The sequence below is a fragment of the Chroicocephalus ridibundus genome, chromosome 5 (assembly GCF_963924245.1).
Source record: "Chroicocephalus ridibundus chromosome 5, bChrRid1.1, whole genome shotgun sequence".
In the NCBI taxonomy this organism is placed as follows: domain Eukaryota; kingdom Metazoa; phylum Chordata; class Aves; order Charadriiformes; family Laridae; genus Chroicocephalus; species Chroicocephalus ridibundus.
Genome location: NC_086288.1, coordinates 74,220,330 through 74,235,343, shown reverse-complemented (window position 1 = coordinate 74,235,343; position 15,014 = coordinate 74,220,330). Strand labels below are relative to the sequence as shown.

The following is a 15,014-nucleotide window of genomic DNA, read 5'->3' as shown; positions in this document are numbered from 1 at the left end:
TGATGCGTTTATAAACTTGTAAGCCACAATCACACTCACTCCTCAGTTTTTTCTTTTCCAGGTGAAGAGTTCCAGTCTTCTCGGTGTCACTTCGTAAGGAGGGACTCTGTCTCCCTGATCAATTCCCAGTGCCGCCTTCTCTACCTTGAACTGCCCTGTGTCTTTGAGATGTGTAGATCAGAACTACACACAGCACTCACTCAACAGGAGCACAGAGATTTTGTGTAGTTGCAAAGTTTTTTCCTCTGTCTTGTTACCCATACCCCTGCTGATGACACCAAACATCCTCTCGTTGGCTGCCAGTGCACACTGGTAATTCTGTTAAAATCCGTTCAATTATGACTCTCCTGTGTCTTTCCTGAGTTTTAGCTGAATAAGGCATGATTCATTTTTCTCTAGATGCGTTGATGCTCATCTGCCAACTTTTTAGCCGTTCATCAAGTTTTGTGAAGTTGTTCTGGGCTTTTCTCCCCATCGGCACAGCACCATATGAGCTTATCTATAACGCAGGCTGCACTGTGCGTGCCCTTCCACAGGTGACTGATCAAGACGTATTCATCAGTCTTCAGGAAGGTCTGTTTGCTGACTTTTCTGTCATGAGAAGTGACCACTATGCCATATCTTTTAATTGGTTTTCAAGTCATGAAAAGGACATCTCTCCCAGTTCCTGATTAGGTTCTTTAATAAAGCCTTGCCAAAGGATTTTTATCCATGTGCTTTTCTGACACTATTTTAGCCCTCTAGAAGCTTTGTCAACTTAAATTCTCTTTTATACAAGTCCTACACCTTTCTCAGCTGACTATGCTAACCCTTGCTCTCAGTAAACTTACTCTCCATTGCAGACTGGACCCACCCTATCAGGATCAGGAATTATTCATTGGTCTATAGCTCAGTCTTCCCTCTAGATTCTGCTGTGTTGGCAATCCATCAGTCCTCTGACACAGAGGCCGTCTGTAATGATAGGTGAAGGCACCCTGCTCAGCAGTTCTGCAACCTCACATCCGATTTCCTTCAGAGCTCTTTGATAAATGCCATTTGGGCTGGAGATCTTACCAGCATCTACCGTATCTATTTAAAGCAATTGCACAGAAGGTGCTACAGCACATTGATCTAGATCTTCTGGCCTAGCTGCTATGGAGAATTTGGCTTCTCTGTCACAGTCTCTATCGGTGGGTGCCCCTTCCTTTGATGACCTTTTATCATCAGCTCTCTTACTAGTTCTCTGCCTGGTCCCCTGCTTTTGATGTCTTTAAAGAATTCTGTGCTACCATGCTACTACCATGGGCACCATCTTCGTATTATTTTTTTAGACCTGTTATGTGTACAGCTGACTCGTGAGGTGCTGTGAGCTTTCCTGTTCCCTTACCAGCATTCAAAACACAGAACTCCCTCTGAGTAACTTTCCTATTGAGCCATGCAAGTATTTTTTTTACTTTTTTTTTTTTTTTTGAGTTGTTTTATCTGAGCTTCTAATACAGTATTTAACAGCCCCCAGGCTGGTTGTAGGCATCTTTCTTTTTGGACTGTTCCTTTTTTTGTTTGCTTTATTAACTGCCTTTAGTTCTACATTGTTCCAACTTATTAGTTCAGATTTCACTTTCACTGTCCTCTCTTGAAACAGTATTAACCCTACTGCACTGTGGTTGCTGTTATAGAGTGGCTCTCCCATGAACACCTTTTATGCTAGTACCCATGCACAACTCAAGCTGCTGCTTTTGATTTCGTTATTATTCAAGATCTCCTAGTTGTTCCAGGAGGCAGTCATGTATCACTGGAATACTTTGCCTCATCACAAGCTGAAATAAATACTTAATCTCATTACGATGCAGTCTTGAGATCTTTCACTAGGAGAATACACTATGTAGGCATATGCAAAGGTTTACGAGCAATTCATATAGTATGAGATGAGAGCAGCGACAAAGATGGCATTTTTAAATGGCATTACGAATTCCTGCATAAGCTTTTCACAAAGCTGGCTGAACACAGAAAACTGGCAACTGCTGTAACTCCTGTTCCAAGAGACTCATCTGTATTGCTTTATAAATATCATTCAGGATAATACATTCCTTCTGCTGCCACTTATGAAAAAAAAAGCGTGTTGTGGATTACAAAATATTGTTGCCCCTCATCCTCCCATTTTGCCACCAGAGTCAGTTAAAAGGATCTGAGTTCAGACAGATCTAAGCCTTCTTGCCTTCAAGATTCCACAAGCCATTTTGAATTGCATCCTTTGGCATGAGAGATATGAACGCGCAATGTGGGTACTCCAAATACTGCTGAGCTGGGAAAAGAAGAAATCCAGGATGAAAATACGTAGAATATAATTTTATATTAACAGCTCAACATGTCTGAGGTGATCAGCGACTATATATGCATACACTGTTTCAAAGCAAAGAGATGGCAAGCAGTCATTAACTTATAGTTTCCACCACGGTATTTCTTTTCATCGTAGTTGAAGAACCAATGACATTTTGTTTGGTTCTAAAACACATCTCAAAACCTTATAATGAGCTTCAGGTGAAAAATCTTGGCAATATCTTCTGGATTCATATACTAAAGTTAATGAGGAAGACTTAAACAGAAGTCCATTATAATGCAATTTATTTGAACTGTTGAACACACTATATTCATAACTTTTTAACACTTCCCAATGAGGTGTTTACTGTATGTTTCTATAAATTACGCATTCATTGCATAAAACTGCATTCATTTCTCTAGCAGCATACTATATAAATTATCACAAAAACAAATGAACCAACAAAAGATTCTTGAATACATGTAACGTTGGTGGGCAGATAATATCAGTTATAGCTTATCTTCATGGTAAGCAGCTCTAAATGAATCCCTCTTGAATTCATTTAATTAAGAAGCTGAAAAGAAAGAAAACATGATTAAATGCTGAAAAATGCATATAAAACATAGCATCACAATTATTTGAAAAAAATAAACAAGGACTTCAAAACATTCATTTGAAAAGTCATTTGACATTTGTGTAATAATCTCTTAAGTTTTTATATTTCACTTAGTAATTACTAAGCAAGCATGAAAGTTATCAAATAAAACTTGAGTGACTGAAACTCAATTTGCCTATTTAAAAAAATTAAAAGGCAAAATGCACTGCAAACATCTGTTCTCTCTAATCAAGTTCTGCATCTGCTCTTACTACTTAAAGTGAGAACCACCTCTCCCAGGAGACTTTTCAGATTTATTTAAAACATTCTTCCTTTACTGTTGAAGTGGCCCCAGAGTGGGGAGGGTATGGAGGACCTGGCAAGGCTCCGAAGGGTTGCAGAGTTTGAATTCTTAATATTTTAATAAGTTAAGAAGTTTCAGATGACACTGCTGTTTCTTTACCCCTGGAAAAAAAGTTTCTATTTTTTAAAACATTAGATATATATATTGTGTGTCACACCTTTCTAAATACTTTACCAAAGAAGAGGCATCTCATAAACTAGGAAATGGGAACACAGAGAGAAAGACTTGTGCATGACTATAGACTGAGTTAACTCTACAAACCCAATAAAGTACTGAATGGAAGGGCTTCTTCACGACCTCTAGGTTTGCGTGAAAGATCTTTCCTTATAGACATGCAGCGTGCGCTAGCATACGCATGCTGTAGCAATTCCATCAGTTTTCCATTGATGGTGTAATTAATTAATCATTACAAAACATAAATACGAGTGCCATAAGCTTAAAAGACTGCACCAGTATAAAGATGTTCCCTGCTGTAACAAGTTGACAAGCTCATTAGGCAAGACATACAAAGCAAGGAAAAACAGATGGCAACTGGCTGGGTGCTAGAGGGTGAAGCGATTGTTGAAAGGGAAAAGCTCACAAGAGCAACTGCACGAAGAGGAGAGTCGTAGGGTGCCAAGGGGAGAAGAGAATGTTGAGCACGTGAGCCTAAAAAAGCTAACCCAAGACTAGGAGAGCTGTGTAAGGTGATGTATAGGACAGAAAGAACAGAGAGGAGAGGAGAGGAATACTGGAAATTAAAAAGTGTGGGGGAAAGAGTGTGAAGGGCTGAAGATTACAACAACCAGGCTGGTAGCATTGACAGGCTCAGGAGCGGGAGAAGACTGAATGATAGAACAGTAGGAAATATAAATACGGCAGTGTTTTGGTTAAATATGCTACTACCATATCCGTTGTTCCTTTCTTTCTGTCTGCAGCAAACTCAATCTTTAGCAGCTAAGAGACGTGATGTGGAATATAATGTAAACACTGAAAGTTATCTGGAAGTTATAAAACAAGTTTAAGAGGCTACATACACAAAGAAGGAGAAAGCCTAGGGCGGAAAACCACAAAAAGCCAAAACACCATAAAAAAATCATAAACCAGAGAGCAGCCAAAAAGAAGGGGGTGGGGGGGAAGGGTTTCTGAAAAATCTAGAATAACAAATTGGACAACATCAGCTGGGGTAGGTCTGCAAAAAGAAAGAAGAAACCCATGTCCCTTTACGCAAAGTAGGGGAAAGCAGAACAGGAAAGGATGGCCAAACTGTGCCCTTCCAGCCAGTAAGTAACTGGAAACAGATAGAATAGGCAGGAGTAAATGGTAAACTAAGACTTACAGGAAAGCCATAAAAGCAAAAAGAGGCATGATTAATGGTGGCAATCACAGCAGGAAGGTCCTGCTCATAGAAGAGCATGTAAACTGTTTGCCACAGGAAAAAGCACACCCTTTGTAAGAGATCTGCTACGGGGCCAGACACCTGGAATTCAGATCTCCTGTTCTTTTAAGGATGAAGGACTAGAAACCAGCCCTGAACGTGGAGGCTTCGCATAGAGAGGAATTTGGAGGCCTGTGGAAATTCATGAATTCAGTGTGCTGTTGGAGCAGACAGACGGAGCTGTTTTGCTTTCCGTTTCAACGGGCAGCTTCCTTCTGAAGAACGCGGCGTCCAACCCATTAAGAGTAGTAGAATAGAAAATGCTACACGTAAGACGCTTTGTTTTGACAGCTGTGTATTATTGCTTTCCTGTCTTTTAAAATAATCCTGATTTCTGCCATTTTGAAAAAGGAGCCTATTTTGCTGACCTCTACAGACCTGAAGGTGAATCTTGGTGTTTAACAGAAGTAGATTTACCAGTTCATAAACTTTAGGTGGATCAGTTAAATTATGCATGAAGTCAACATAAAACAGCTGAACACTTGTTAGTAGTGCTCACATTTATTAATAAATTTAATTTAATACGTCTGTAAACACTATTTGTTCTACATACTAATATTTTACCACTATATTTCCAAGAAATAACTATTCCATTTTATTCACTCACATTTAATTTCAATTGATGAATATTATACGGGATTTCTTTACTGAAACTAATTTAATTACAATGAGGGTAGACGTTTCTTATATGGTGTATATAGTGAATGCAAGGAATTTTCAAGCTCTGGGGCATCTTGCAATTTGTCTGTTCTTGTTGCATTGACTGTTTTTCTCTAAGCAATGAATGAATACTTCATGTCTGACTTAACATTTATGGGGTTTTTTGATGAAAATAAAGCATCTTTTATTTATCCTGCTTTCCTGCAGCTTAGTTCATTTTCTCTGCTAGTCAATACAGAATACGTATTTTTCCATTCTGCCAATACATAGTTCTGAAGGCTGATTATTTTTTATGCTTTAACTAAAAACTCTTCACATTACTCTTTTCAATAATACCCAAATACAATGGCCATAAAGGATAATGAAACACTCAACTGCAGGTACAAAAAAAATCTTTTAAAAGCTACTTAATGCACGCCAGTTAATGAAACCTTATATGAAAACTTTGAATTTGCAGGTGTTCGTATCATTTAAATTCAGATTAAAACAACAGCAAATGCACACTTGAAAGGACAACTGGAAGTGTCAATGATAATGAAACGGTGCTAAAAGTTTCATCCAGAAAACAAAGGAGAAAAGAGAACACAGAGCAATTAATAAGTTTCAGCCAAAGTTAAAAAAAAAATAAAATTGAGAAATGTTTTTAAATGTCAGTAAAGAGTGGATAGGACTTTTGCTGTCTGTCCTCTTAAAAAAAACAGTGTTACAAATATTGATGTTCCTAAAATTCCCAGTAAAACACTACTGTGCTAGTGTACTGATGTCTTCTGCTTTGTTCTTACCATCCTTCCTCATTCTTTTTAATTCTCTGTGCTTTTTGTATGGAAAGTGCCTAAAGTGAGGTTTCCAGAGAACCCTACAAGCTCTTTCCTGACCAGCAAAACTAACTCAAGAGTTCGTGATTTTGGCTTATAGTTAAGAATAGTTTCTCTGTCATTCCCATGTGTATTAGTTGAGAGTGTTGATATAATGAAATTTTATTGCTCAATCACTGACTGTCTGATATTTAATATATCACTCATTCACTTTAAATACTGAGGTGAGAAGGCTTCCAAAAAATATTCTCTTGGATATATCAACACTCTTGTCTTACCCAGAAAGCATTATAAAGGGGAAAATGTTCAACAGTGGAAAATAAAATTATTGCATTATCTTTCAACAGTTAATGAGAGCAATTAAAACGAAAGCTTTAGCAAAATGAAAAATTTCATCTAGCTCCCATAAAAAAGGTGGATTAGTACAGGCATGAATAAGCCCTGCCATGGTAAAAATGGCTCTAGCAGAGAGATTTGTTACATGCTAACTCATCCATCACAATTGTGTTCTCTCAGTAAGTAACCTTCATGATGACCTCCATTTTGCATCACCTCTCCCATTCCAACACTTTATTTTATACGGGTATTTCATCAGGATATTAATTAAACCATTTTTTCCCCCAACCCTAGCCTTCAAGAAGAAAATTCTGTGGACAGAAGAATCAAAAACTTAATTGGAAAATATCTGAAGTGGATGAAAAAAATGTAAACAAAATGTTACTCCCCCTTCCTACATACATGCCCTCTAAAGAGCACACTCTTACCTAGCGCTCCTCTGGACACTCTTCTGTTTGTCACAGAAATTAACAATGACAATGGCACTACCAGGGTCAAAGAAATAAGAGCCTTCCCAGCACTTTTGTTTATGCACATTAGAAAAGGAAATAACAGTTTTTCGCCAGTTTTTGGCTTCTGCTTCATGTCTATCCACCTCTGTTTTGATTTATTTTCACTACATGGAGGTCACTGGAGAGAAAGAGGATGCACAGCAGGTTGTGTTACTGTTTCAGTTTTCATCGGTGCATGCTGCTTCGTAGAGGACTTATTTGGTTGTTCAGTGCCAGAGAACAGAAATAATTTAGTATATTTGAATTTATTTTTTTTTTAAGTAGGACAGTGAAGTTGATGCTTGAGCTCGTGCATATAACATTAAAACAATTTCAGTTTTATTTAACTGTTGCTGTAGGCATGCCAACATAAATATTCTTTCTTTTTTTCTGATAGATTATTAGTATGCATTGCTGTTAGTATTGTTAAAGGCAAAGCTTTACTAGCCTGAGGACAATTTATCACATAAAGACTGATAGTTTCAAGGTGAAATCTACAACCAGAGAAAGTAAAAACACAGACATATTTCACATCTTAAGATATATCTACTCTGGGGGCTATTGATGGGACACAGAACTCCTAGGAAGATCCTAACGAATTCAGACAAAAAGATTAACGTATATCGGCATATATGACTGAACTTAAGATGCAGGATATTAAATTAAAGGCAGAAAGAGAAAATAACAGAGTCCTCCTTAGTTCTCCTTAGTGTTCTGCACGTTCACTTCATTAAATTCATATGAACTATACACCTAAACCAAAAAAGGCTTCTCTTAAGAAACACTATGGCACAGTCATGAAGATTAGATGGTTGAGATCACTGAAGTGCCAAAGAATCAATAGTACATTTATTTACAATAATGCAACAGAAAATGGGGTCAGAGCTACCCGAGAGACCAAGAGAAACCGGAAAGATTCAACACTGGAAAGGACAAGATAAGTAAATTACACATTTGGGAAACCAGCAAATGCAACTTGATAATGGCAAAACAAAAGGATCAGTTCTAGTGACCGTTTCCAGTAATTCTGCATTGAGTGAGGATTTAAGATAGAATGATTAACTTATTCCCATGAAAACACAAAGAATCTAAGACAGTCCAGGTAAGCCTGTAAGATCTTGCTTAATGCTGCAGGAGCAGTAACATCACAAAAACCCCAAAGAAAACTGCCTAACACTTAGCCAGCTATTAAATGTTTCTCATGGACTTATGCATCCATAGGGTTCATTCTTTTATGAATTCACTTGATGGGTGTTATTAATTAGTAAGTTGTGATATTGAGTCTACTTAGCTCCTTAAGACAGAATTTGGTTTACGGATCTAATAACTCCCTGTTGTGGTTGTCCTCAAACCAGGACACTCCTTCACAGTAACAACATGATGCAGCACTATCTCATTTTAACAGGATTGTGATGAATCATTCTTTTCAGCACTATCCTGGATGTCTTTTATGTCTTTCTTCACTAGCTTTAGCTTTAGCTACTAACAGGTGCACTTTTTTCCCATATGCATTGCACATCAAACTAAATTTCTTGAACTTAAACTTTTAATAGAATTTAAGATATTTCTTTTCCCCCTCCCTCCCCACCCCTTGGTTCTTGATGTCCTTATTCTTAGCTTGGGTACTAACCAAGGAGTACAAATCTACTTAGGGCTCCAACTTCTGCTAGATATTCCAAAGAAAAGATGTCTGATATTTCACTAAATACCTGTTCAATTGTGGGGGGAAAATCCCATAAAATCCATGCCACCCAAAATTTACAGCAAACATATTAGCAAGAAAAGAGGGAAACCCCCTACATTACTTAAATTAAGATTCTTAAAGCTTACAATACAGCCAGATATGTAGTAGACCTCAGCAATTAGGTCTGCAATAACATCAATGGTATTGTGTAGACATGACAACTCACAGAGCAGAGTCATACTCACAAGGCACTGTTTAACCTCAGACATCCAAAGCATCATACAGCTGTCAGAGAACCCTAGTACAAACATCCACAAAAGCCATGCAAGGTCTGGAAATTGGCACAGTCATGTAAGCCTGTTGTTAACAGGTGATAAGAACATTCCTAAGATGAAAGAACTAAAAATGAAACTGGTACAACCGTCGGGTTTTCTTGAGTAGCTGTTAAATTGCACGGCAAGAAACACAAGAACAACAACAGCTTTTTTGATATTAGTAAACTCGTTACGAGAAGATGCAAGTGAGCTCAGACCATGGGTTGACGGTCTTTGGCAGTGCTACTCAAGTGAGCTTATGAGCTGCAGATCACGTTCATAATTCCTTCTTCTTTTAAGTTTAAGACTTAAGCACTTAATGGGAAGTAAGAATACTTCACACTTAGGAAAATGGGGTCCTGCCTTTCACCCCCAGTCAGTTGAGCTAGAAGGTAGACAGACTCCAGAGAGGATGCTGAGAGGCTGTACAGAGTATCCCAGGTGGCAAACTACTAACTCCATACTGATGAAATCTTGCAGTACGATACTATTGGGCCCTTTACAGACCTCTTTCCTTAGCAGAAATGAGTAAAAAGCAGGAGCACGCCTTCTGTGCATATTGCAAGGAGAAGAGTTTCCTTGGCTTGAGCACGATGTTATTAAATGCTAAAACTGATCTGAGGTGATCTAAGCTAAATGCCAATTAATCTGCAGACCAAGCTCAGTAAAAAAGAAAACAGTTCTAAAGTCCTGCAGCAAAAACTAATAGAAAAATTTTATGTATTAGTTCAAATGTTAGCTCTAAGTTGGCTTCGCAAGGCTGAGTCCTCACTAGTGGAACATAACTCAGAATATAAAGCTGGCTGCTGCGCTAATCACAAGACCTAGTCATAGAAATCAGCACTAAGAAATATCTGAGAAAAACTGTAGAAGTATTCCTCACGTGACCCATGAAGAGTGGCTGTAAAAACAATAGAACTGTTAACATTAATAGATACAGTTCTTTTGTTCTCTACTTACTTCAAAATGTAACTTTCTGAATCTGTTGTAATAATAGTTTCCCTTCGGTATGTATTAGTTGACATTTCATCATGCCAGATCTTTCAGAAAATGTTACTGTATCTACATTGCAACACACCCGTCATCCACTTACTCTCCCATACTATTCTGTGAAGGATTAGTCTACTGGTTTATAGAAACCCATTTCACTGGAAATAAGGAAAATCTCAACTTTCACATGCACTGTGGCCAACTAGAGGGGGGAAAACAGCACTCGTGCATATTATCTCTATTGTAAAGCCTAGCATAGCATGTTAAGACTGTGTCAACTGTATACATATATATTTATGTGTATATATATCTCTCCACAGGAAAAAAAAAGTTAAAAAGGAGCACAGGCTGAAGCAATAGGAAGAACAGCATAGTTTCAAATAGGATCAAAAGTCAATGGAACAAAACTGCTAATACCGGAGAACAGAACAATAGGAAAAGGACTCTTCCTCATTAAAAGTATTTAGCCTTCCTACAAAACAAAGCTTTGGGAGAGAAAAATCAACAGGTCTCTGTTTTGTTCCACAAACTTGATGACTCGGGAAATGTCACTGTATTGCTTTTACCTCAGTAGCCCAGTCCATCATTAGCACTGAAGATCTACTGAATTGCACCTTTCCCATTCCTCTAGTTAGACTTTTTCATTTCTATCTGAAAATGGTACCAGGATCACAAGAAAATGCTATGGGCCATCTGTTCCTGACAGGCTACTAATATATATATATATAAAAGATCAGCAAGAAGATGGGAATCAGAAGTCTAGACTGACTCTTGTAGGTGACCTCCCAGCTGAAAGCATCTACCTACAAAAGGCAAGAACTCTATTTTCTTTAATATTTTCCTAACTTTTCTGCTTGTCAGACAAATTTTAATGGTTTAATTGACAGCTGTACATATAATTAATAAAGACTATAACCTTTTCTTTCCTCTCTGGTGTGGCTGACAAGAGAAGAGGGTACTGTTAGTGATAAATCATAGCTCAGCACTGTACACTAGTTTGGTGGTTTTGTGCCTTGTCTTATGTACCTCTTAGTTATAAAGACACACAAATAAATACCTAATAAAGGTTTATAAATTCAAGCACATATTTTCTTTTGCATTTTTCATGGGGCACTGCGTATGCCACACGTCTGTGCTCAAACCCGTTTAACTCGTCTGCATTAACAGTCACGTTAACAGCATTAGATTTCCAGCCCTTTTTGGTTTGCTTCAATTAATGACCATTCTTCCTGCTTCCTCCCGCTCTCATAGACTTCAGTGGTAAAAATTAAAGATTGTTTACCTGAAAGCTATTCTTAAACTTATACAAAGCTGTTAAAATCTAGAAGATGAGAACTTAGTGAGAGCTTACCTGTACGGGTAGCCATGGTATTTGGAGCGGAATATCGACAACAGGAAGCTGAAGAAAAAGACCACCAGACCCAGGCCTACCAGACATATGACTAGAAAGAAAATAACTTCGTTTATTAGCACATAAAAGATTTAAAACTGGAATCTCTACAAACAATATTCTTTATGTCAATCATTTATGGAAAATTTTGACACAGTTAAATACAAAAATGTTACTGCCTTGACTACTGATGCCCACTATCTTCTGACAGGATTTCAAACACATATGGAAATAATATTTATGGTAATTAAGAAAAAAATAACTTGTCAGTGGGAATGTGTTTTCAGGAAAAAAGAGCAGCAATTTGCAACTCAAATGTATGTGGATGCAAACACCTTACTGCTGATAATGGATTTCATAACCTTGTAAATTATACATATCAAGCAATGTAATTTCAGGTATTTACTTATTCTTTTTGGAAAACAAATTACATTTAGAAAAATATCCCTTGACTAACGGAATCGTGTTGTCTCCAGCCAACCATCTAAGGCTGAAGTAACAGCAAAGGCAGTTTAGCAATTACTTTATCTAGTTTTTCATGGCTAAAACATTTCGCTGTTTTAAGTTCCAAGGCCAGTAGCCAAATCACTTTTTACACTGAACTTGACAGCAATATCTTTAGGTTTTGAACACAAATAATAATGATGCAGACCTTCTGAGAGCATCCAGATGCAAGCGCTTTGAGCCTTTTCAGGCAAAGAATGAATTAGCAAAGTAAATGCTTAAATTAGCAAATAAAATTTGGAACACCAGTTGTCGCCCTGTGTAATAATAGCATAAAATCTTTTTGATCATGATAGCTCACTCAATTGCATGTAAATAAATAAAAATAAAAGGTAACACACTACAAGCTGATGCATATAATTGAGATGCAGCTCATCTACATGAGAGAATGTTTTGGTCCTAGTGAACTACTTTGATTTTAAAAGCTTGTCTTCTTATACTATTCATACTTTAGCCAAACCTTTGCTATTTAATTGCAATATTCATGCTTCAAAAGTGTGCTGGCTTTGAGCAAAGGATGAGCAACCATGAAGCCAGGCAAACTGACAATGTCGCATTTTTTCATTAAAACCGACCATGTGGAAACCGACATATGTCAACTGAAATACAAAATTTCTGCAGTTATTTTGAGAAAACTTGCCACGTGCAAATCTTATAAACACACTTCATTATAAAGAAATCACCACGCACAAATATGCTTTCAAAGCATGGATGAATAAATTGCGAAGCAAGTGCGAGGCAGGTACATGGAAAGCATTCACATAATGGCCACAAGCAGAAGAGAGTCTGAAGCTGTACTGCAGCCCACTGGTATTTCGCTGTCTCCATCTCCATGGACATGATCTCAATCACAATCTAAGATCATATTCCAATTAAATTCATGTCACTGTCTCTTTCAAATCAGTATTAAAGCTACATACTGTAAAAAATATTCAGAATTAAATTATACATCTACAGCTCATCGAAGGAGACCCTCAGTAGAGATCTCTAGCCAACATTCAACTTGCTGTTATGAAGAATTATAGAATGATTTTATAGAAAACAGTTGGCCAGCCCTAACTGCAACACTGTTATTATATAGGAGAAGCTGAAGAACTGATGTAGAAAGAAAGGGGAAGCCACGTAAGAAGTCTGTTATCTTTCAAAGGTCTTCAATGCCTTATAAGAAAAAGTGGCAGGGGATAGGAAAAAAACATACAAAAGATACAAAGGCAGATGGGCATATTTGTTTCAACCTATGTCATACTCCGTAAAAGTTTGTTCGGCATAACAGGAAGTTTAAACCTGGACAAAATACTTTCATATTGTGTGTTTATGCAACTCATTGCATAAAATCTTGCAAATATTCTGAACGACAACAACCTTCAGAAATGCATACATCTTGCACTTTAGGCTAAGAATCTTTAAACATTACAGATTAGGATATGTTCTGTGCTGCATCTACTGGGCTTTCACCTTCCTCTGGAGACATGATGCTGGCAAAGTCTACCAAGTAAAAGAATTTTCACACTCCTTCGGATGTTGTCATCTTAAATGCCTCAATGAATTTTGAAAACAATGTTTTGAAACTCTTATTCTTTATGTCACTGACTTTCAACATAATTCAAGAGCCAAAAAGCATTTATGCAGTACTACGCAGTGACGCAGTGGAGATACTGTGTCAAGCTGTACCTCGGCTGAGTATGCTTAAAATATTTTTTTACTCTTACAACTTCATGTGAATGCAGTTTTATCAACAGAATTTTTATACTCTCCTCTTCTGCACCTTAAAAAAGGTAAAGATTGGTTTAAGGTAGAGACCTTCTGAACACTTCATCAGATACGCATTTGTCATTTCTCAATGTCTTCTAATTGTCTCAATATTGTCTTAGTTGTACTAAATAACTTACTTCTCCTTTTTCCAACGTCCCCTTTGGAGGTAGCAGCTTCATTCAGGAGTACCATTCCCATGGTGATAGCAGCATCTGTATCGCCATTGTCAAGGAAAACAGCAGATGCGTGGATACCTCAGAAAGCCACAAAGGTACATCTACAGACTAAAGCTTTCAAGTTGATAAAATGAAAGAAAGTCTTTATACATAAAACTGTGCATCGCAATCTGTACTGTACCAACACACATCTGGCAAAAATGTGCAGTAAGATTTTTCTTTGTGCATTCTAGATAAAAAAGGAAAGAAGGCTCAAAAAGCTTTAAGGGACAAGTCGTCAAGTTGGACACACAAATTTTGGACAGTTATGGAAATAGCTATTCCCCAATATCTTACAATATTCTGTATATTGGTAGTAAAGGATTACAAAAATGAAAACTATAAGAACTAGAAATCACGTAGTGGTATTGCACACAATTCATTGGTTATTTGATGCGAACTGAAGCAATTGCACTGCTTTATCTTCCTCTGCTTTTAGATAAGACATTAGCTCCCTCTTTAGTGTCATACTGCTTAACAGTTTAGCAGAGAAACATCTCAGAGGCAAAGTCCTCCATCACTTTCAGTGTTTTGTTGTCTCATTATAACTGTTACAAATGTGAACAAGTACATAATGATAAAACAATTTAACTAATTTAGCAAGATCTTAAACCATTCACTTAATTGTTTATTTGAAACTGTATAAACAAAAAGGAACGGTTACCACTGTGCACAACATCTGTTCTGGAGAGGAGGCTGAACGCCTTACTGAAGCAGGAGCGCATCACGGGAGCTATATCTCACAACTTCAGGAAACACCAACTTCACCAGAGCTAGCTGATTCTTGAATAAGGTTGGATTTTTAAGCATTACTTAGCCCATGGCCAGGTAGCAGGATGACTACAAACTTTAAGAATGAGAAGATGTTTCTCTTTACGCACACAGATAATGCACAGGAGATACTTCAAAACATGCTACACCCATAAACAACATCTGCATCCTGTAACATTATACTTGCACTAATCCTATCAACATTCATGTTAACATTTTTCATGTTAGAAATGTTGAAAATTAGACCAAAATCCTCAAAGACATCCAAAATTTCAGTTATACACTTTGAATTAAGCTGAGCCTGAGCAAAAGGATTTAGACGTGTCAACACTAACATCATCACACTTCATCAGAGATTAGCAGCCTGATTCAGACTTGGGACTTCCAAATTTCATACACACAGAATGAGAAAAGTCAAAT

The 15,014-nt window shown here is 37.4% G+C and overlaps 1 protein-coding gene across 2 annotated transcripts in view; it reads right to left on the bottom strand.

The window, feature by feature from the left end:
- Positions 1-2,584: 2,584 nt before the first annotated feature.
- TUSC3 (tumor suppressor candidate 3) overlaps positions 2,585-15,014 on the bottom strand; it is a 131,150-nt gene continuing 118,720 nt past the window's right edge. For both annotated transcript variants that reach the window (XM_063335874.1, XM_063335875.1), the window contains exons 8-10: positions 13,746-13,820; positions 11,314-11,404; positions 2,585-2,870 (exon numbers count right to left, since the gene is read on the bottom strand). In XM_063335874.1, the coding sequence (XP_063191944.1) occupies positions 2,855-2,870; positions 11,314-11,404; positions 13,746-13,820 (182 nt within the window). In that variant the 3' untranslated portion in view covers positions 2,585-2,854. The remainder of the gene's footprint in view (positions 2,871-11,313; positions 11,405-13,745; positions 13,821-15,014) is intronic.